Source organism: Salvelinus fontinalis, chromosome 34 (assembly GCF_029448725.1).
Source record: "Salvelinus fontinalis isolate EN_2023a chromosome 34, ASM2944872v1, whole genome shotgun sequence".
NCBI classification, from domain to species: Eukaryota; Metazoa; Chordata; class Actinopteri; order Salmoniformes; family Salmonidae; genus Salvelinus; species Salvelinus fontinalis.
In genome coordinates, this window is record NC_074698.1 from 22259308 (window position 1) to 22283511 (window position 24204).

Genomic DNA, 24204 nt, shown 5'->3' on the forward strand with positions numbered 1-24204 from the left:
AGGATGAGAGGGAGGAAAGGAGCCGGGGGGAGAGGGAGGAAAGGAGCCGGGGGGAGAGGGAGGGAAGGAGCCGGGGGGAGAGGGAGGGAGGGAAGGAGCCGGGGGGAGAGGGAGGGAGGGAAGGAGCCGGGGGGAGAGGGAGGGAGGGAAGGAGCCGGGGGGAGAGGGAGGGAAGGAGCCGGGGGGAGAGGGAGGGAAGGAGCCGGGGGGAGAGGGAGGGAAGGAGCCGGGGGGAGAGGGAGGAAAGGAGCCGGGGGAAGAGGGAGGAATGGAGCCGGGGAACACATTCTTGTTCTATTCCCAGGGGTCATCTGTGGTTCTGTAAAGGTGATATTGAAGAGAAGTCATTGGTTAAAGTCACAGTTCTCTCTTATAGATTGTAGATCTATGGTTCAACTGAAGTCAATGCTGTTTTTCTATTGTGGCTGTATTCACACATGTACCTTGAAAAACAGAGTGAGTAACTTGTGCACACACAGATTGATAGAAGTTTGCACATTTTGGAATAGGCTATGACATTTCCAAGTCAATGTGCTCTTTGAAAGTTGTATGTGACCTTGTGTAGGCTACTTGAGTGAGTGGAGATTGGCTGGCAGGCGTGGGATGATAGTCTTAAGCCTTGCTCTTCACTCTGTCACAGATCGGTTGGCGCTCCGCTCAAAGCAAAAGAAAGGCAGAACCACGGCAGATAAACGAGGGCTTTTCTCACTGAAGCCGAGCGAGCAGCGTTCACAGCCTCTCTGCTTTGAATGCAGAAGCCCTTTGAAAACAAATGAATTCAGAGCTGTTTTGTCCTTCTTACTGAGCAATACCGCTCAATTACAATTAGCCTTTTAGCACACACGCACTGACTATAACACCTATGATAATGCGACTCTCTCTGGTTGTAGGGTGTTGCTGTGGGTTCCCTGGACATTCCCCAGACGTTATCCTTGGCTGGACCCTGGTGCTGTGTGTGGGGGTCTGGTTGAATACTTAGCCCATTCAGTGGTGTTTTGTTGGGCTCAGCCACCCCTCCACTCTGCCCCCCTCCTGGCTGGTGCTCAGGCTCCACTCAGGCCCCCCCTGCCTCAACGCTGGCGATGTCAAGAGTCCCGAGTCCCCCTCCCCCCGCGGACATGTCCAGCGGCCCTGTGGCTGAGAGCTGGTGTTACACTCAGGTAAGCGTGGGGATTGGTGTGTGTACATGTATCTGTTTTTCTATGTAGACTACTTACACCTGTCTGTGAGTCAGTCAGTCAGTCAGGACTGCCAGTGCTGGTGTTTTTGATAACAGCCTGTTTAAAGAAGAGGGATGTTTTTTTTTTTTTTTTCTATTGATGTGTTTTTCATCTCTCTGTCCTTGCAAAATCATTTTTTGCTGCAGCTTTTTAAAATCCTTTCTTCTCCCCCTGTTTGTTGTCAGTGTTTATTGAGATAAAAGGCAGGTTTGATGTGTGGTTTTGAAGTCCAGGCTGACCAACCAGCCACTTAGCTACCTGTATGGAATAGATAAATAAATTAAATTCATCATGTCTGATTCCTGCCGTGTGTGTGTGTGTGTGTGTCCCTACTTCTGTTAGATCAAAGTGGTGAAGTTCTCTTACATGTGGACCATCAACAACTTCAGCTTCTGTCGTGAGGAGATGGGCGAGGTCATCAAGAGCTCCACCTTCTCTTCGGGAGCCAATGACAAGCTTAAATGGTGAGTGGAGGCAGGGCCAAGAAGTGGGTGCTATGGATAAGCAATAAGGGACTACAGGACCAATAACTTGTCCATGATTGTTCTGATTTAGACTCCTAACACGGAACCCAATCCGGCTGCGCGCATGCGCCATCGTGCATACATTTATTTTGCCCCCCCCCCCCCCCCCCACACCAAAAGCGATCTCGACACGCAGGTTAAAATATCAAAACAAACTCTGAACCAATGACATTAATTTGGGGACAGGTCGAAAGCATTAAACATGTATGGCAATTTAGCTAGCTAGCTAGCTTGCACTTGCTAGCTAACGTTCATTTGTCCTATTTAGCTAGCTTGCTGTTTCTAGCTAATTTGTCCTGGGATATAAACATTGAGTTGTTATTTTACCTGAAATGCACAAGGACCTCTACTCCGACAATTAATCCACACATAAAACGGCCAACCGAATCGTTTCTAGTCATCTCTCCTCTTTCCAGGCTTTTTAATCTTTGAACTTATATGGTGATCGGCATCTAAACTCTCATAGTATTACCACGACAACCGGCAACAAAGTTCGTCTTTCAATCACCCACGTGGGTATAACCAATGAGATGGCACATGGGTACCTGCTTCTATAAACCAATGAGGAGATGACTTTCAGTGCGATCTGCGTCAGAAATAGGAACGACTTCTATTTTAGCCCTTGGCATCGCAGACGCTCGTTGGAGCATGCAATAATTGAATAACATGGATTTCTAAATTTATTTTGCGACGTGTCCGGTCTGGTCAGCATGTTAGTCTTTTGGACAGTTACTGAGCATAGTTGACTGACCTTGTCTCTGTATGACTGAGTCTGATGATCACTGATGCTGATCCCTCCCTCTGTGTGTCCAGGTGTTTGCGTGTAAACCCTAAAGGCCTGGACGAGGAGAGTAAGGACTACCTGTCCCTCTACCTGCTCCTGGTCAGCTGTCCCAAGAGCGAGGTGCGTGCCAAGTTCAAGTTCTCCATCCTCAATGCTAAGGGAGAGGAGACTAAGGCTATGGGTAAGTCACACTTGATTTGAGTTGATTTGGATCCCCATTAGCTAATGCCATGACGACAGCTAGTCTTCCTGGGTTCCGACACATGACGAAAATGGCATTACAGTACATGTACATGCATTTAAATAACATTAACAAGTAGACATTACGGACATTTAAAATACCTGAAAGGTAACAGTCAATTCAGGTGTCAGTATCTGTCCAGTCATATGGTCAATCTTAGTAGATGTACTTTTTAATGTTTTCTTGAATGTGAATAATTTTTTGGTTTGGGAAATATCTATCCCCAACAACCCACCATTTCTATAGGGTCAGTGGTGCGCTGCCATTGTAATCCCATAGTGTACCTGGCTTGATATTATGTAGGTGTGTGAGAGGTAATGTGATAACAGAACTACTTATAACAATCCACTCTTGAACCTCTCAGCTCAAACCTGTAGCTTGGCAGTAGAAAATGTAAGACATGTTGACTAATAGGAACAAGGTTAGGAAGTTTCAGAGATGTATTACCTCTGTCTCTGAGGTTTACTAAGTGAGTGTGTGCATAGGAGGGGGTGAGGGAGCCAAAGTGTCTAATTCAGTGTGCGGGCCGAGGTGTTGATAGCCATATGGGTGTGTAAAATCACTGCAGGGTGGATTCGTTCCACCCCATATTTAATTCAAAGTAGCATGGAGCAATTTTTGTCTTCTGCCTCTTTTCTGGCTGATGAATTGGAAAGGATACGTGTTTCTTCCAATGCCTACTCTTTTTAATTAGGTATGTTATGGGGAGGAAAAGCAAACTTGTGTGGAACTGAATTAGAGTGGGCCAGATGTGACCGCTTCCTGGTTATCAGGCTCTCTACCTGGTTGGTTGCCTCTCCGGCACCCCGTCGAGCACAGGAAGTATGGGAGGAGGTGAGGAGAGGGGCAGAGGAGGAATGTTTGTATCAGAGGTGTATGCAGCAAGACTGTTTACTACCCCCCGCAGTGCAGGTCGTGTAGAAAGGGAAATGGTTTTCCTGCTGACAACCCCTCCCTCCCTCACTTTCACTCTCTCCGTTCTACACTCTACATCTTCATTGTGGCAGTGCTTTTTCACTCCCTCAACAACAACACCTTCACAAACACTACTGTTATGAAACAGGCCCTGGGCCGCGTACTGTAATTGTGCATCAAGCTCACTTGAGGCTCTTAAGGTACAGTTAATGCATAGTTGGCTGTGCCCATTTCGCTGCACCACTCTAAGGGGGACAGCAGTAGCCTGCAGAGTGGGTGGTAAACACCACCTAGAGCCGTTTCATTCCTTCACTCGGTCAGCTCACCTGAATCTGCCTCTCCACATGACCACTGAAAGAGATTAAAGATGGAGAATGTTGAGAGAACTGTTCTCCTCTTCGTGTCTCTGGGGTGTTTGCTGTAAATTGTGTTTTTTGGTGGTAGACCCCCCATCTTCACCTCAGCTCTCTGCTCGCCTTGTCACTGGAGAAAATTACCCGCAGCCACCGTATTCGTGACAAGGGACTTCAGCGAGCACTCCGTCTGAGAATATGGCAGTAAAGATAGCTCTATCTGTTCTGGATCATTTAAAATCCAATTAAATCCATGCCTCCTGAAGAGAACCCAGGCCAAATAAAAACAAAGTGCCTTAATTAAGAAGGCTGTGGCTCAGAGTGTGAGGACTGTTTATGTGGCATGTCACTGCTGGGGCTCTCCACACAGTCTCACAGGGCCACACACTCCACTGAAATGGATAGTAAGACCAAGTACAGATTGGTGTGATACATAGCTAAATATATATATATGTATGTATGTATGTATGTATGTATGTATGTATGTATGTATGTATGTATGTATGTGTATATATATGTATGTATGTAGGTGGTTAGAAATATGGTTAAAGATTATTGTGAGTAATGTAAAGATTCTGCATATATCATTTGTTGCCTTAAACATGAACTGTTTCAAGTGGATCTAACCTTTAACCTCATGCTGTTCAGCCACCCCCACCTGAATAGAGAGCCTCAATCAGTAATGCATGTTGGTCTCCTCTGTTGGTCTCTGATGGTGTTACTGCCTGCTAATGGAGATAGATTTGGGCTCTACTGGCAGCCCCCCCCCCACCTCTCTCTCCCCTCTCCCCCGAACATCCTCTCCTCTCTGCCACATCATTTCTCTCCCTGGCTTAGTCGCTAGCTAGCTGGCTCTCCTGTGGGATTGTGGATGAACGGTTTGTAACGTGTCTCTTGGCACCCCCCCCCCCCCCCCCCCTCTTCTCCTGTGCCAGATAAAGCAGCCTGCTGGCAGACACACTGATGCGCTGACAGCTCTGAGAACAGAGAGAGAGAGAGGAAGTCTCCTGCTATATGGCGGTGTTGGCTAGGGTTTATTTAAATGGTTCCTCTCAGACAGTGGGCTTTGTAGTGCTTTTTAGGTGCTAAGTGCTGAGGAGAGGTTATGTCTCCAGTCTGTTTGGTCACAGGTTCAAGTTCAGGTTAATTTGCTGTGTGTACACAGGTCTTCATACACTGTATATTTTAAAAGAACAATCTCATTTGCCAGTACAGTGTTTGTGGTGTTGTGGTTCGTGTCTTTAGTTCCACATGGTCTCCTGGCTGATTGTAACCTCTCTCTGAATGCTTGTCTGTGGTTGTCAGAGCTGGTTGCCCGCGGTAACTGATGGGGGCGGTCAGGCATTCAGTGTGGTTGTGTTGTGGGAAGAGTCATTGGACAGTCTTTACATAATCACATATTGACACGGCTAGAAGGAACGTCGTTACACATGTTTGTGCTGACACTTGCTTATAGAGCTCATTATTCAATAGAGATGAGATTTTCTCCGGAAATGGTGTGGGTGTGTGTGCTCATGGTGTGTGTGTGTGTGTGTGTGTGAGCGAACGAGCTTCTGTGCTTGCCGTCCTGGTTATATGTCAGCCTATGTAGGTGTGTGGGGGTTGATGCAAATGCAGGTACTCCATTACACATACACATTGGACTGTACAGTGGGGCAAAAAAGTATTTAGTCAGCCACCAATTGTGCAAGTTCTCCCACTTAAAAAGATGAGAGAGGCCTGTAATTTTCATCATAGGTACACTTCAACTATGACAGACAAAATTAGAAAAAAAAATTCCTGAAAATCACATTGTAGGATTTTTTATGAATTTATTTGCAAATTATGGTGGAAAATAAGTATTTGGTCAATAACAAAAGTTTCTCAATACTTTGTTATATACCCTTTGTTGGCAATGACAGAGGTCAAACGTTTTCTGTAAGTCTTCACAAGGTTTTCACACACTGTTGCTGGTATTTTGGCCCATTCCTCCATGCAGATCTCCTCTAGAGCAGTGATGTTTTGGGGCTGTTGCTAAGCAACACGGACTTTCAACTCCCTCCAAAGATTTTCTATGAGGTTGAGATCTGGAGACTGGCTAGGCCACTCCAGGACCTTGAAATGTTTCTTACGAAGCCACTCCTTCGTTGCCCGGGCGGTGTGTTTGGGATCATTGTCATGCTGAAGGACCCAGCCACGTTACTCGTCCTGGTCCCTTTGCAGAAAAACAGCCCCAAAGCATGATGTTTCCACCCCCATGCTTCACAGTAGGTATGTTTGGATGCAACTCAGCATTCTTTGTCCTCCAAACACGACGAGTTGAGTTTTTACCAAAAAGTTCTATTTTGGTTTCACCTGACCATATGACATTCTCCCAATCTTCTTCTGGATCATCCAAATGCTCTCTAGAAAACTTCAGACGGGCCTGGACATGTACTGGCTTAAGCAGGGGGACACGTCTTGCACTGCAGGATTTGAGTCCCTGGCAGCGTAGTGTGTTACTGATGGTAGGCTTTGTTACTTTGGTCCCAGCTCTCTGCAGGTCATTCACTAGGTCCCCCTGTGTGGTTCTGGGATTTTTGCTCACCGTTCTTGTGATCATTTTGACCCCACGGGGTGAGATCTTGCATGGAGCCCCAGATCGAGGGAGATTATCAGTGGTCTTGTATGTCTTCCATTTCCTAATAATTGCTCCCACAGTTGATTTCTTCAAACTAAGCTGCTTACCTATTGCAGATTCAGTCTTCCCAGCCTGGTGCAGGTCTACAATTTTGTTTCTGGTGTCCTTTGACAGCTCTTTGGTCTTGGCCATAGTGGAGTTTGGAGTGTGACTGTTTGAGGTTGTGGACAGGTGTCTTTTATACTGATAACAAGTTCAAACAGGTGCCATTAATACAGGTAACGAGTGGAGGACAGAGGAGCCTCTTAAAGAAGAAGTTACAGGTCTGTGAGAGCCAGAAATCTTGCTTGTTTGTAGGTGACCAAATACTTATTTTCCACCATAATTTGCAAATAAATTAATAAAAAATCCTACAATGTGATTTTCTGGATTTGTTTTTCTCATTTTGTGTACCTATTATGATAAATTAAAGGCCTCATCTTTTTAAGTTGATGAACTTGCACAATTGGTGGCTGACTAAATACTTTTTTGCCCCACTGTATGTGTTGTGTACTGTATTTAATGAATGAGATTTAGACTAAAGGGCAGCAATTGATGTGGAGGGATGAAGTGGGATGGGGATGAGGCAGTAGTGGTTGGGAGGATGGGGTTGGAGTGTGTGTCTGTGTATGGAGGTCTAGGTGTGTGAATGTTTGATTGTGTTTGTGTAATGGGGAAAAGCTCCAGGCTCCTTTTGGGATTCTCTAAACCTCTTTCCAGAGAACAGATGATCACGGAGGGATTTGAGTTGTGTTTTGAACTGATGTACATACTGTCGTGTCTTTGGCTATGCCGGATTAATTGCTATGACATGCTATTCTATAAAATACTTTCTCCGTAATTAATATCACCTGATTGAGCTAATCGGGTACATGTAATTAACTAGAGAGTCGGGCACCACGAAATAATATTTATAGAGCCGTTATCTTCCGAATAAACTCTTAAAGATTTAGCAATATTTTACATCAATAGCAGTCAACATCGTCATCTTTCTTCAGTCTCATATTCTGAAAGTTGTAAATTCTTGTTTATCTGCAAGAATCCTGGCTAATAAGTTGAATCAGCAATACAAAATTGGGTTTAATTATTTATTTACTAAATACCTAACTAATCACACAATTAAATCATAACTTGATTACAAATTGCCGTCATAAAGGAAAACGTCCCTAGCGGGCGGAACAGATATGACAGCTTGTTACACAAAGGAAAGGGGGCTGGGTTTTAGTGAAAGAGCGGGAGACTGGAAGAGGCGAAGCTGTGCTATCGTAAATACAGTATCTTATGCGTTCTAAATTCCCATTCCCATTTGGAAAAGGAAAATGCAATAAATATTTACTCTGAGCTGCGCTTCAGTAGGTTGGTGGTAGATGGAAGACCGTGTTGCCAAACCGAGTCCTCTGTCCTTTGAAGAATGTCTCTGGTGGTCACTGGATACCTTGTAGTAACGTCGTTGTGTAGTAGACGGGATACTCTGACTGTCCTTCCTAACCTGCGTTTGAAGCATCTGTTGCCAACTCAACGGCTAGGAGGTATCACTTCTGTAGTGAATACGAGTTCATAGTTCATACCATTCACAACCAAAGCTCATGCTGATGTTGGCTTAGTTCTGTAGTTATTATCTGAACCATTCTGACATGGGATCGTCACCCTCATCCTCGGAACAGGAAGTTATATTTTTGTCAATGGCTTTATATAGTGGAGGGAGAGGGGTGTGTCTGAACTTTGTAACCCATGTCTCTTCACAGGGGCGGGCCACTGGTTGAGCAGAGGCCTAAACTTATGAAAACACAAATCTCTCATTTGGAAGCTAAAATTACATTTAATCTCTTCACAAATAATTTCATATTCAAACATTTGAATTAAACAACAATTCCATGTGAATCCGATACCTCTGATGTTTAGACTTTCCACAGTAGAGTTTGTCATTCTATCATTGATGAGAATGTGTCAGAGGGCAACCGAACTGACATAATATACCTTAAGTACCACCGCATATATTCAGTTGGTCGGATTACCAGAGTATAGTTAATTTCCCCCCAACCTCTATGTTAACCAAAGGGGCTTTCTAATGTCACATCAGTAGAGTAGGGAAGAGGAACGGGGAGGGGGAAAAGAGGTATTTATGACTGTCATAAACCTACCCCAGGCCAACGTCATGACAATACTGTACATTACACTTTCTCTGTCATGCCCGCACACACACACTCTTAGTGTGACCCACACTATTGAGTAGTGTTCCTCTGTTGGCCCGGAGTGTGTGATGTTTGCCAGCCAGTCTTCTGGGTGACCTTCTCACTGTGTGTCAACCAGGCCCCTGAGCCACAGCCGGAATATGTATGCTATGCTCTGTAAACCCCGGCTCTCCTCTCTCTCGCTCGCTCTGACTATCTTTCGCTTCTCTTCTCTAAAACTCTGTCCCTGTCTCTCTCGCCTTCCTATTGTTTTCCCTTATCTCTGTCTCACTCCATCTATCTACATATCTCACCTCACATGCCACCTCTCTGCCTGCACTGTTTGAGTGACAGGCTTCCAACCACTGTTTGAGTGACAGGCTTCCAACCACTGTTTGAGTGACAGGCTTCCATCGCTGGTCTTCTCACTCCTCCTCCTATTTGTTATTCCTGGTGTGTTCCTCCTGACTCAGTGACCCAGCCTGCTGTGACCCTACCGTGACCACATGCGGTCTGACCTGAGGTTGATCCAATGCCAGTGTGAGGTTCTGGTTCTGCTCAGGAGACCCAGTGGAGGCAGCAGGGTCAGCTGAGCTCAGCTTAATACACACACGCATACTCGCACACACAAATGCACAGGCGCACACACACGTGCACACAGACATACACCTTAGTGTGAAGAGTGAGCAGGGACTGAGCAGTAGAGGAGAAATCTCACCTCTCTTCCTGCCGTTGGACTCCTCTCACCCTTTCTCCTCCGTTCTCTGTGCTCCCGTTCCTTCCTTCCCTCCCTCCTCCCAGATAGCCCCCTCTCTCCTCACACCTCAGTTAGGCTGAGACCCAGCCCCGTAGGAAGTTGTTACAGGCTGCTGGTCTTCTTCCATATACCCTGATAACACACAGAACAATACCTCCACCACACAGGGAGAGGAGCTGCTGGCCAGGGGACCATGCCTGAGTCTCTCTCACATATCAGAAAGGAAATAGAGAAAAGGCAGACTGAAAGATTTGAGACAAACATGCAGACGAGGATAAGACAAAGATGCAGTGCTTTTGCTCTGTGTGTGTGTGTGTATCCAACCATACACTACTTGGCATGTCAAGTCCATAAAAGTTTGACGTGGCTTTCAACAACACAGGTTTAAGATGAGAGTGAGAGACTGACGCAAAGCCTTTAAATGAAAGTCTTCTGACATCAGTTCCTATTATGCAGAGAGGAAAAGAGGAGAGTGACGATGAATAAAGTAGGAAAAAAAGAGGAGAGAAAAGAGCCTTTGGAGTGTTTGTATTTCTGTCAGTCTGAGAGGGTGGCTGTCAGGGCCTGTTTGTAGCCCAACTCCAGAGGAGGGATTAGAGGGAGAGGACCCCCTGATTGAGCACTGGGGTGGAGAACTGGATATGCGCTCAACTCCACCACTGCCTGCATGCATCCCAAATGACAACATATTCCCTATTCCATATAGCTCATAGGGCTCTGGTCAATGTAGTGCACTATAAAGGGAATAGGGTGCCATTTGGAACGCAGCCCCTGCCTGCCTGGTTGACTACTGTACTCACCACTGAATCATACCGCTGCTGCTGCTTTCAGCAGAGCTGTTACCCCATCTGAATGTCTCCCACTTGGATAAGGCAGGGGATCTCTTAACTCTTAAGGCTTGGACACCAGTAGCGTTTGCTGGCCGATGGTACTCAGCACCCCTGCACAGAATTCTGGCTGTAATTTGCTAAATGATTCTTCATGTAGAATTGGGTGATAACGTCTGCAGCCAGACGTCCATCAGAGGGTGGTTCCTGAAACACACCACGCCGAAAGAGTGGCAGACGAACGGCAGATGGGCCGTCGGCCTGGTGTGTGTGGTTCTTTAGACCCCAGGGATCCTCATCCTATATGGCAGGAGGGGCCTGCCCTACAGGAGGGGCCTGCCCTACAGGAGGGGCCTGCCCTACAGGAGGGGCCTGCCCTACAGGAGGGGCCTGCCCTACAGGAGGGGCCTGCCCTACAGGAGCTTCTTAGATGGGATCCTGTCATTCTATACATAACCAGGGATCTTTATGTGAAGTTTCATTGGAGATATTTGAGAGGGTCTTGGAGTAGTAAAATGTCTGGGCAGGGAATTCATTGTGATCTGACTTGGCAGACTCTTTGATCCAAAGCCATTTACAGTAAAGTGAGTGCATTTATATTTGTAGTATGTGATCCCTGAGGGACTTGAACCCATGACCGTGGCATTGTTAGCATCAGTCTTACCAACCACTAGGGTACAGCAGCGTCTCTGACTCTAGTTATTGAGTTATGTACGTTGAGTATGTCCTCAGTGGTTGTGTCCCAAATAACACCCTATTCCCTTTATAGTGCACTACTTTTGTAGTACACTATATAGGGAAAGGGTGCCATTCTGGACGCAAGCCAGTGTATGTACGTATTCCTGGTGAAGTACCGCATGAAGGCATTTCTCTTGTGTGTTTGTAGTGCACAGAACTCTCCCTGCCTCTTCTCAGGCAGACATACTTGGCAGTCCATAAGCACTTTATAATGGGATGCTTTGATCCCTGCTTATCCCACCTGCTTATCGTGCCTGTGTGTGTGTGCCAGAGATGAGGGAGTGTATGAAAAATATCTCTGTGGAGTGTGGCATCGTTTTCTTATGAGGTGTTAAGTCTCCTGCAGGTGACACTTCCTTCATTCAACCTCCTGTGTGGCTGTGCTCACTCTCACTTCCTCCTTTCTCATGGTCATGACAGACACACGTGCACTAACTGTCTGTGTTGTTCCCTTTTACAGAGAGCCAGAGGGCATACCGGTTTGTCCAGGGGAAGGACTGGGGCTTTAAGAAATTCATCAGGAGAGACTTTCTGCTGGATGAGGCCAATGGGCTGCTGCCTGAGGACAAGCTCACTCTCTTCTGTGAGGTAGGACACAAGTTCACACAACATAGAGATGCAGGTAACAGCCAAAATAAAGGAATTAAAGTAAATGAAGGATTGAAAGTATGTTGGAAGCAGGTGTTAATTAAGAAATTGACATCCCATCATGCTTAGGGTCATGTATAAAAAAGCCCAGTTGTCCATTATTTGGTTTACCCTGGCTAGAATAATAGATGTCAGTGACTTTGAAAGAGGGTTTCAAAGGAGCATAGGGGGTTAAAGGGTGTGTGTCAGTCACCAGATCTCAACCCAATTGAACACTTTATAGGAGATTCTGGAGCGGCGCCTGAGACAGTGTTTTCTAACAACAAAACACCAAGTGATGGAATTTCTTGTGGAAGAATGGTGTCGCATCTGTCCAATAGAGTTCCAGACACTTGTAGAATCTATGCTAAGGCACGTTGAAGCTGTTCTGGCTCGTGGGGCCCAATGCCCTATAATGTTGGCAGTTATATGTATCTCTATAGACGGGTTGGTTGTTTAGCATCGACTTGTGCTCAACTATGGGGCAAAACAGACGGGGTTGGCTTATATTGTTGATAACATGTAAATAATATTTTGTCCCCAATGTTTATTGAAAACCTAAAAGTTGCACAATGAGAACTTGTCTCTCAAATACATTGTTGCGGTTGTTGGTTAACTAGCTAGATAGCACATGTTTTGCCATGCTAGCATAGATGTGAAATCAGTCAAAACACTTCAAAACAAGGCATGGTATCAAGAACAAGATCAAATGAGCTGAAACGAGACACTTAAGATTCACCACATCGTAGTTTCTTGTCGTTGTTGCTAGCAATCTGGCCATCCAAAACCATACCACACGGCCTTATGCCGCTTTGAGTGGCACACAGCTAACCCGTTTATAGGACGCACACAGCTAACCCGTTTATAGGACGCACACAGCTAACCTGTTTATAGAACGCACACAGCTAACCTGTTTATAGAACGCACACAGCTAACCTGTTTATAGAACGCACACAGCTAACCTGTTTATAGAACGCACACAGCTAACCTGTTTATAGAACGCACACAGCTAACCTGTTTATAGAACGCACACAGCTAACCTGTTTATAGAACGTACACAGCTAACCTGTTTATAGAACGCACACAGCTAACCTGTTTATAGAACGCACACAGCTAACCTGTTTATAGAACGCACACAGCTAACCTGTTTATAGAACGCACACAGCTAACCTGTTTATAGAACGCACACAGCTAACCTGTTTATAGAACGCACACAGCTAACCTGTTTATAGAACGCACACAGCTAACCTGTTTATAGAACGCACACAGCTAACCTGTTTATAGAACGCACACAGCTAACCTGTTTATAGAACGCACACGGCTAACCTGTTTATAGAACGCACACGGCTAACCTGTTTATAGAACGCACACGGCTAACCTGTTTATAGAACGCACACGGCTAACCTGTTTATAGAACGCACACGGCTAACCTGTTTATAGAACGCACACGGCTAACCTGTTTATAGAACGCACACGGCTAACCTGTTTATAGAACGCACACGGCTAACCTGTTTATAGAACGCACACGGCTAACCTGTTTATAGAACGCACACGGCTAACCTGTTTATTGAACGCACACGGCTAACCTGTTTATTGAACGCACACGGCTAACCTGTTTATTGAACGCACACGGCTAACCTGTTTATTGAACGCACACGGCTAACCTGTTTATTGAACGCACACGGCTAACCTGTTTATTGGACGCACACGGCTAACCTGTTTATAGGACGCGCACGGCTAACCTGTTTATAGGACGCGCACGGCTAGCCTGTTTATAGGACGCGCACGGCTAGCCTGTTTATAGGACGCGCACGGCTAGCCTGTTTATAGGACGCGCACGGCTAGCCTGTTTATAGGACGCGCACGGCTAGCCTGTTTATAGGACGCGCACGGCTAGCCTGTTTATAGGACGCGCACGGCTAGCCTGTTTATAGGACGCGCACGGCTAGCCTGTTTATAGGACGCGCACGGCTAGCCTGTTTATAGGACGCGCACGGCTAGCCTGTTTATAGGACGCGCACGGCTAGCCTGTTTATAGGACGCGCACGGCTAGCCTGTTTATAGGACGCGCACGGCTAGCCTGTTTATAGGACGCGCACGGCTAGCCTGTTTATAGGACGCGCACGGCTAGCCTGTTTATAGGACGCGCACGGCTAGCCTGTTTATAGGACGCGCACGGCTAGCCTGTTTATAGGACGCGCACGGCTAGCCTGTTTATAGGAGGCGCACGGCTAGCCTGTTTATAGGACGCGCACGGCTAGCCTGTTTATAGGAGGCGCACGGCTAGCCTGTTTATAGGACGCGCACGGCTAGCCTGTTTATAGGAGGCGCACGGCTAGCCTGTTTATAGGAGGCGCACGGCTAGCCTGTTTATAGGAGGCGCACGGCTAGCCTGTTTATAGGAGGCGCACGGCTAGCCTGTTTATAGGAGGCGCACAAAGTCATAAACCCGGTCTATTTCTGCAATTACTTTTCACCACCCCTAACCACACTGCTAACCTTATGCCTAACTTTAAATTAGGACCAAAAAGGTCTGTGCGGATTCTTATTCCGTCAGTTTGTCAGTAGGGCTCAGGTCAGATGCTGTAGTGTTGGGCTAGATTATATCCCCTGTTATTACTAGGCTGTAACAGAGGGGGCAGCAGAGGTCAACCACCTCTCCATCTCTTGCTGTGTCTCTCTCTCTGTGTCGCCCCGCCCCTCCTGTTGGATCAGGGGAACAGAGTAGAGGTCAACCACCTCTCCATCTCTTGCTGTGTCTCTCTCTCTGTGTCGCCCCGCCCCTCCTGTTGGATCAGGGGAACAGAGTAGAGGTCAACCATCTCTCCATCTCTTGCTGTGTCTCTCTCTCTGTGTCGCCCCGCCCTCCCTGTTGGATCAGGGGAACAGAGTAGAGGTCAACCATCTCTCCTTCTCTTGCTGTGTCTCTCTCTCTGTGTCGCCCCGCCCTCCCTGTTGGATCAGGGGAACAGAGTAGAGGTCAACCATCTCTCCATCTCTTGCTGTGTCTCTCTCTCTGTGTCACCCCCCTGTTGGATCAGGGGAACAGAGTAGAGGTCAACCATCTCTCCATCTCTTGCTGTGTCTCTCTCTCTGTGTCGACCCCCCTGTTGGATCAGGGGAACAGAGTAGAGGTCAACCATCTCTCCATCTCTTGCTGTGTCTCTCTGTGTCGACCCCCCTGTTGGATCAGGGGAACAGAGTAGAGGTCAACCATCTCTCCATCTCTTGCTGTCTCTCTCTGTGTCGACCCCCCTGTTGGATCAGGGGAACAGAGTAGAGATCAACCATCTCTCCATCTCTTGCTGTCTCTCTCTGTGTCGACCCCCCTGTTGGATCAGGGGAACAGAGTAGAGGTTAACTGTCTGGAGATGTTAATGTTCTCGTTGTCATGCCTGCGCCCATAAATGTTTAAAAAGCGTGGTGGTGGCTGTTTAAAGCAAACCTAATTAACCCTGTGGGTATGGTGCTGGAAACCATGTCTTGAAGTTTCCCCCTGTTTGTTATGAGAGAGAGGAGCGATGTGCAAGTCTGTTTAAAGTGCTTCCATACTGGGCCTATTGACAGAGGACTAGGAGGGGCATAGCAGCTACTACAGAGCGTGACTGCGGTGTGTGTAACTGCGTGTACTGTGTGTGTGTGTATGCACATGTGCCTGTGTATGTGTATGTGAGAGAGTCTTGGCATAGAGAATACTTCCAACACATCCCTCCCCAGTGGTGTTAGGCTGCTGGTTGGTTGTAGTCCTCGGTGGCTGCTCCTCTCTTGTGTAAATCTCTGGTAGCTACACCAGCTCCATTAATGAGGAAACCCATGTGGATTTGGCGGGACGGTACACTGTATATTACTATATACCAGCATTGATGTACGGACCGGTTTAGGTTTTTACTTTAACTTCTATAACGGTATTTGAATGTTTGGTTTGTAATATGCCATGTGTAACATCCATTTCCTCACAGACCTAGCCCTGCCCCGTCTCACTCAAGGAGCTCATTTGTTGTTGCTTGACCACAAGACACTTGTGTTCAGTCTGCATGATCAATGCAGCACATTCAACGATGTTGATGACAACGATGTTTCCACTTAGCTTCTTCATTTAAATCCACAAGCGTTCTATAAATACACTATGAGTTTGAGTTTCTTACAACCAGACCTCAACCTCAACAAACACCTTTGGGATGAATTGAAACGCCGACTGCGAGCCAGGCCTAATCGCCCAACATCACTGCCCGATCTCACTAATGCTCTTGTGGTTGAACGGACGCAAGTCCCTGCAGCAATGTTCCAACATCTAGTGGAAAGTGTTCCCAGAAGAGTGGAGGCAGTTATAGCAGCAAAGGGGGGACCAACTCCATATTAATGGCCATTTTATTTTGGCCATATCACCCAGCCCTAGTGTGGGTTACTGTAGTGAGTTAGTGACCCTGGAATAAATGATGAGGGTGCTACCACAAGGTCTTCCCGTGTGCAGGTAAGAGTGTAAGTACTTCAATATTCCTGGTCCCTTTTCTCCCTGGGATGTAGTCTTTACTGCCATCGGAGACCTGTCTCCTCGTTCTCTCCTCCTCTCGTTCTCTTTCCTTCTCCATTTTTTTCTTTCTCAAATTGTTGTATCTCTTTCTCTCCACTCTTTTGCTCTCCTTTTGTGAGAATGCTGTTCATTGACTACTGCTCAGCGTTCAACACCATCGTCCCCTCTCATCAAGCTCATCACCAAGCTTAGGACCCTGGCACTGAACATCTCACTCTGTAGCTGGATCCTGGACTTCCTGACGGGCCGACCCCAGGTGGTGAAGGGTAGGCAACATCACGTCCACCAAACTGACCCTCATGGGGCCCCCACAGGTGTGTCCAAATCTCAAAGAACTTAAAATGGTCCACGTGCACCGTCATGAAGGCGCGGCGGCGCTTCTTCCCCCTCAGGAAGTTGAAAAGGTTTGGCAATGGGCCCTCAAATCCTCAAAAAGGTCTACAGCTGCGCTTTTGAGAGAACTTAACTTGCTGCATCACTGCTTGGTATGGCAACAACACCGCCCTCGATCGCATGGTGCCAGAGGATGGTGCGGACAGGCCAGTACATCACTGGGGCCGAGTTCCCTGCCATCCAGGACCTCTATATTAGGCGGTGTGAAAGGAAGACCCGGAAAATCATTAGACTCCAGCCACCCAAGCCATAGACTGTTCTCTCAGCTTCCATACAGCAAGTGGTACCGGTGCATCAAGTCTGACACCAACAGGTTCCTGAACAGCATCTATCCCCAAGCCATAACACTTCTAAATAGGTTCTAGGGAATATCTGAGTTAGCCCTTGTATTTAGTTCTCTATGGCACGCTCACAGGACACTACACACTCACGCACACTGACACTCCAACACACACATAACATGCACACACATTTATACTGACTCTACATACATGCACACACACTCACATACAATCATAAACAGAGTAGCAGCAGTGTAAATTATCATACACTGAGTATACAAAACATTAAGGACGCCTGTTCTTTCCATGACAGACTGACGAGGTGAAAGCTATGAACCCTTATTGATGTCACTTGTTAAATCCACTTCAATCAGTGTAGATGAAGAGGAGGAGACAGGTTGAAGAAGGATTTTTAAGCCTTGAGACAATTGAGACATGGTGTGTGTGTGTGTGTGTGTGTGTGTGTGTGTGTGTGTGTGTGTGTGTGTGTGTGTGTGTGTGTGTGTGTCATGCAGAGGGTAAATATGGGCAAGACATCATTTTTAAGTGCCTTTGAACAGGTTATGGTAGTAGGTGCCAGGCGCACCGGTTTATGTCAAGAACTTCAACGCGGCTGGGTAATTCACGCTCAACAGTTTCCTGTGTGTATCAAGAATGGTCCACCACCCAAAGGACATCCAGCCAACTTGACACAACTGTGGCAAACATTTGGGTCTACATGGGCCAGAATTCCTGTGGAACGCTTTCAACACCTTGTCGAGTCCATGCCCCGATGAATTCAGGCTGTTCTGAGGGCGAAAGGGGTGGGGGTGCTACTCAATAATTAGGAAGAGGTTTCTGATGTTGGGTATACTCTGTGTATATCCTGATGCCTAGTCACCTTACCCCTATACAGTTGATGTCGGAAGTTTACATACACCTTAGCCAAATACATTTCAACTCAGTTTTACAATTCCTGACATTTATTCCTGGTAAAAATCCCTGTCTTAGGTCAATTAGGGTCACCACTTTATTTAAAAAATGTGAAATGTCAGAATAATAGTTGAGTGATTTATTTCAGAGTTTATTTCTTTCATCACATTCCCAGTGGGTCAGAAGTTTACACACACTCAATTAGTATTTGGTAGCATTGCCTTAAACTATTTAAACTTGGGTCAAATGTTTCGAGGTAGTCTTCCACAAGCTTCCCACAATAAGTTGGGTGAATTCTGGCCCATTCCTCCTGACAGAACTGGTGTAACTGAGTCAGATTTGTAGGCCTCCTTGCTCACACACGCCTTTTCAGTTCTGCCCACAAATTTTCTATAGGATTGAGGGCTTTGTGATGGCCACTCCAATACCTTGACTTTGTTGTCCTTAAGCCATTTTGCCACAACTTTGGCAGTATACTTGGGGTCATTGTTCATTTGGAGGACCCATTTGCGACCAAGCTTTAACTTCCTGACTGATGTCTTGATGTTGCTTAAATATATCCACATAATTTTCCTCCTCATGATGTAATCTATTTTGTGAAGTGCACCAGTCACTCCTGCAGCAAAGCACCCCCACAACATGATGCTGCCACCCCAGTGCTTCACGTTTGGGATGGTCTTCGCCTTGCAAGCCTCCACCTTTTTCCTCCAAATATAACGATGGTCATAATGGCCAAACGGTTCTATTTTTGTTTCATCAGACCAGAAAAACATCTCTCCAAAAAGTACGATCTTTGTCCCAATGTGCAGTTGCAAACCGTAGTCTGGCTTTTTTATGGCGGTTTTGGAGCAGGGGATACTTCCTTGCTGAGCGGCCTTTCAGGTTATGGCGATGTAGGACTCGTTTTACTGTGGATATAGATACGTTTGTACCTGTTTCCTCCAGCATCTTCACAAGGTCCTTTGCTGTTGTTCTGGGATTGATTTGCACTTTCGCACGAAAGTACGTTCATCTCTAGGAGACAGAATGCGTCTCCTTCCTGAGAGATATGACGGCTGCGTGGTCTCATGGTGTTTATACTTGTGTACTATTGTTTGTACAGATGAACGTGGTACCTTCAGGCATTTGGAAATTGTTCCAAAGGATGAACCAGACTTGTGGAGGTCTACAATTGTTTTTCTGAGGTCTTGGCTGATTTCTTTTGATTTTCCCATGATGTCAAGCAAAGAGGCACTGAGTTTGAAAGGTAGGCCTTGAAATACATCCACAGGTACACCTCCAATTGACTTAAATTATGTCAATAAGCCTATCAGAAGCTTCTAAAGCCATGACATTTCCTGAAATTGTCCAAGCTGTTTAAAGGCACAGTTAACTTAGTGTATGTAAACTTCTGACCCACTGGAATTGTGATACAATGTTCCAACATCTAGTGGAAAGTGTTCCCAGAAGCGTGGAGGCAGTTATAGCAGCAAAGGGGGGACCAACTCCATATTAATGCCCATGATTTTGGCCATATCACCCAGCCCTAGTGTGGGTTACTGTAGTGAGTTAGTGACCCTGGAATAAATGATGAGGGTGCTACCACAAGGTCTTCCCGTGTGCAGGTAAGAGTGTAAAGTACTTCAATATTCCTGGTCCTTTTTCTCCCTGGGATGCAGTCTTTACTGATTATAAGTGAAATAATCTGTCTGTAAACAGTTGTTGGAAAAATGACTTGTTTCATGCACAAAGTAGATGGCCTAACTGACTTGCTAAAACTATAGTTTGTTTTAAAAAGAAATTTGTGGAGTGGTTGAAAAACACATTTTAATGACTCCAACCTAAATGTATGTAAACTTCTGACTTCAACTGTATATACAGTGCATTCGGAAAGTATTCAGGCCCCTTGACTTTTTCCACATTTTGTTATGTTACAGCCTTATTCTAAAATGGTTTACATTGTTTTTTTGCCTCATCAATCTACACACATTACCCCATAATGACAAAACGAAACTGGTTCTTAATGTTTTGCAAATTTATAAAAAAACATAAAACAAATACCATATTTACAGTATTTAGTGTTCAGACCCTTTGCTATGAGACTCGAAATTGAGCTCAGGTGCATCCTGTTTTCCATTGATCATTCTTGATTTTTCTACAACTTGATTGGAGTCCAACTGTGGTAAGTGCAATTGATTGGACACTATTTGGAAAGGCACACACCTGTCTATATAAGGTCCCACAGTAGACGGTGCATGTCAGAGCGAAAACCAAGTCATGCGGTCGAAGGAATTGTCTGTAATGCTCCGAGACAGGATTGTATCGAGGCACAGATCTGGGAAAGGGTACCACAACATTTCTGCAGCATTGAAGGTCCTCAAGAACACAGATGCCTCCATCATTCTTAAATGGAAGAAGTTTGGAACCACCAAGACTCTTCCTGGAACTGGCCACCCGGCTAAACTGAGCAATCGGGAGAAGGGCCTTCGTTAGGGAGGTGACCAAGAACCCAATAGTCACTGACAGAGCTCCAGAGAGCCTCTGTGGAGATGGGTGAACCTCCCAGAAGGACAACCATCTCTGCAGCGCTCCACCAATCAGGCCTTTATGGTAGATTGGCATGACGGAATGCACTCCTCAGTAAAATGCACATGACCGGCCGCTTGGAGTTTGCCAAAAGTCACCTAAAGACTCTCAGACCATGAGAAACAAGATTATCTTGTCTGATGAAACCAAGATTGAACTCTTTGGCCTGAATGCCAAGTGTTATGGAAGGAAACCTGGAAACCTGGTACCACCCCTACGGTAAACCATGGTGGTGGCAGCATCCTGTTGTGGGGATGTTTTCAGCAGCAGGGACTGAGAGACTAGTCAGGATTGAGGGAAAGATGAGCGGAGCAAAGTACAGAGATGCTTGATAAAAAACCTGCTCCAGAGCGCTCAGGACCTCAGACAGGGGTGAAGGTTCACCTTCCAACATGACAATGACCTTAAGCACACAGCCAAGACTACACAGGAGTGGCTTCGGGACAAGTCTCTGAATGTCCTTGAGTGGTCCAGCAAGAGCCCAGACTTGAACCCGAACTAACATCTCTGGAGAGACCTGAAAATAGCTGTGCAACGTCGCTCTCCATCCAACCTGACAGAGCTTGAGATGATCTGCAGAGAAGAAAGGGAGGAACTCTCCAAATACAGGTGTGCCGAGCTTGTAGGCTCATACCCAATAAGACTCGAGGTTGTAATCGCTGTCAAAGGTGCTACAACCAAGTACTGAGTAAAGGATCTGAATACTTAAGTAAATGTGATATTTATTTATGAACTTATTTGTCCTTTGTTGTTATGGGTTAGAATAAGGCTGTAATGTAACAATGTGGAAAAAGTCAAGGGGTCTGAATACTTTGTAAATGCACAGTACGTACCTGTATCACTCCAGCATCCCAACACTCAAACTGACCCTGTGCATAGCGTCTTACTTTCTTGTGTTCTTCTTTCTATTTGTTGTGTTTTTGTTCAACCTTATGTTATTTTTAGTGCTTCATTGATATTGATTACTTAATGCATGTTTGGAGTGTGCAAGAAAGGAATTTCACTGTACTAGTGCATTTGACATCAAAACTTGAAACCTCTTATCTCTCCTTCCTTCTCTCTCCGTCCCTCTCTTTCTCTCGCTCTCTTGGCCACATGGTCATGTCCTGCTTCTGAGAGAGAGAGGGAACGCCCCAGAGCCCAATGCTCTAATGTCTTCTCTTGGCTCTTTTCCCAATGCCACCCCTCATCTCTTCCCTCTCTCCTGGCTTTGCTCCTCTCCCTTATCTTGTTTCCTCCTCACTGCTCCCTCCTCTCCCTTCCTTTGCTCTACGCCTCCCCTCTTTTTATTTCTCCCTCTTTACATCTCCTCGCAGGTATTTAATGAAAGCATAGTTTCCATTAAAGCGAGAGTAAAGGAAATGTGGATGACCGGAACAAGAGGAGATTATTGTCTAGCTCTCGCTTGCTGTCTCTCATATCTCTCGTTATCTCGCTCTCGTTATCTCGCTCTCGTTATATCGCTCGCTCGCTCTCGTTATATCGCTCGCTCGCTCTCGTTATATCGCTCGCTCGCTCTCGTTATATCGCTCGCTCGCTTTCGTTATATCGCTCGCTCGCTCTCGTTATATCGCTCGCTCTCGTTATATCGCTCGCTCGCTCTCGTTATATCGCTCGCTCGCTCTCGTTATATCGCTCGCTCGCTCTCGTTATATCGCTCGCTCGCTCTCGTTATATCGCTCGCTCGCTCTCGTTATATCGCTCGCTCGCTCTCGTTATATCGCTCGCTCGCTCTCGTTATATCGCTCGCTCGCTCTCGTTGTTTCTCTCGTTATCTCTCTCTCTCGCTCTCTCCCGTTATATCTCTCGCTCTCGTTATATCTCTCGCTCTCTCGCTCTCGTTATGTCTCTCGTTATGTCGCTCGCTCGCTCTCGTTATGTCGCTCGCTCGCTCTCGTTATGTCGCTCGCTCGCTCTCGTTATGTCGCTCGCTCGCTCATGGCCATATGGTCCTGCCCTGCCTCTGAGAGGGTGGAATAGCCCCCTTTCCTCTCTCCCTCCCCTGGCCCCTCATCTTCTCCCCTCAGGCAGAGATGTAAAACAGGGTGTGTGGTGGAGAGGAGACATGTACCAGTGTGAATTGGTGCCAGCTGAAAGCTCTACTCTAACCCTGTCTTTCTGTCTGCTCCTACACCAGTGAACTGGCTGGGTGTCACGTAGGGGAGAGTGCCAGAACAAACCCGGCCATCCTTTCTAGCCATCTTTTTTCTCTTCCCTCTCGTTATCTCGCTCTTTCGTTATCTCTCTCTCGTGATCTCACGCTCTCGATCTCTCACGCTTGTGATCTCGCTCTCTATAATCTTCTTTCCTCTGTCCATTTCTGCCAAATCTCCAGACACCTGCAGGTATTTAATGAGAAGATGGTTCCCATTAAAGGTTCTGTGCTGGCTGTCACGAGGTGCTCAGAGAGAGAGAGACTTTACTTTCCTCACTTCTCTAATGAGACACCCTGGTAAATGGCTGGTCTCTCTCATCTCTGACAGGGCTCATACTAACCTCACTCACCAAGGTCACAGTTTAAATACACTGTATGGATCTAGTTTTAAAGCATTGTACTGTATGGATCTAGTTTTAAAGCAGTGTACTGTATGGATCTAGTTTTAAAGCAGTGTACTGTATGGATCTCTAGCTCCAGTCCTGGAGAACTAACTGTATGCAGGATTTTTTTCCAAAACCAGCTGGGCTGAAGCGAAACCAGTAGTTCTCAAGGACTGTACTTTTCCACCCCTTACATACGTTAGTTGGAGAACTTCCTCATAAAACGTGCTCTGTCTCTGCCTAAGGGGTTTTGCTTACTGTTAAGTGTGGCTAGCTCTATTCAGAAAGTTGAACAGAAGTGTCTTTCGGATACTCTGTCAGTCATCCTAAATTGGTAAGTCAGTGGTAATCATGCTGGTGGGCATGATTGGCTTGTTTCAGGTAGCCTCCATTTTTTTCAGCCACTCTGTCACCTCAGGGAGTGAATGAACCACTGAAGGGTTTTCTCATTCTACCCCAGCATAACTCTTAACAGTGATGATACAATAGTGCTTCTAGTCTCATCCTAACCACACTGCAGCCTCTTTGTATTCACAGAGCTTTCTTTCTATCTTCCTCTCCTCTTTTTATCTCCACCGTCTCCTCCAAGGGAGTGTGTGAATAAATGAGGTGGGTGCTGATGTTCAGCTGTTTCCTCCTCTTACTCCTGCTCTTTCTCTCTCGCTCTCTCTTGGTCGTCCCCCCCCCCCCCCCCCCCTCCTGGCTGTCTGTGGGTAAGCACTTTGCCGGGTGACAGCGCCCATCCTTCACAGGGCCTTGCCATATGCCACGCTGCTGTCAGAGGAGACTGCGGCAGATGCTCCAGCTGCTCTCTTCACCCCCATCTACCTCTCTACACACCTCCCTTTCTCGCCTCACACACCTCCCCAAAACTGAGACGGGGAGATGTGTAGAGGCTCAGTGAGACTGAGACACAAAGTGAGAGACTTGGTTAGGGAGGATAGACAGAGAAAGAATGGGAAGGATGGAAGATGGGTGTATGAGGGTGGAAATGGTTTGAGAAAAGATGTAACAGGGTTTGGAGTAGGCTTGGGCGGTATCCAGATTTTCATGTTGTCATATCGCCCTTCTTATATACCAGGCTTTACAGTATAACTGGCATAGCACACAAGGCAAGTGCTAAAAACGCAAGAAAAGCCCATTGGGCCTGTATTACCAGAATGCTAACAAAATTAGCACAAACTACTAT

The 24204-nt window shown here is 46.4% G+C and overlaps 1 protein-coding gene across 1 annotated transcript in view; it reads left to right on the forward strand.

Moving 5' to 3' along the window:
- The first annotated feature begins 866 nt into the window (after positions 1–866).
- LOC129833501 (speckle-type POZ protein-like) overlaps positions 867–24204 on the forward strand; it is a 72102-nt gene continuing 48764 nt past the window's right edge. The window contains exons 1-4 of the mRNA XM_055898149.1: positions 867–1160; positions 1563–1684; positions 2558–2709; positions 11629–11756. Of these exons, the coding sequence (XP_055754124.1) occupies positions 1083–1160; positions 1563–1684; positions 2558–2709; positions 11629–11756 (480 nt within the window). The 5' untranslated portion in view covers positions 867–1082. The remainder of the gene's footprint in view (positions 1161–1562; positions 1685–2557; positions 2710–11628; positions 11757–24204) is intronic.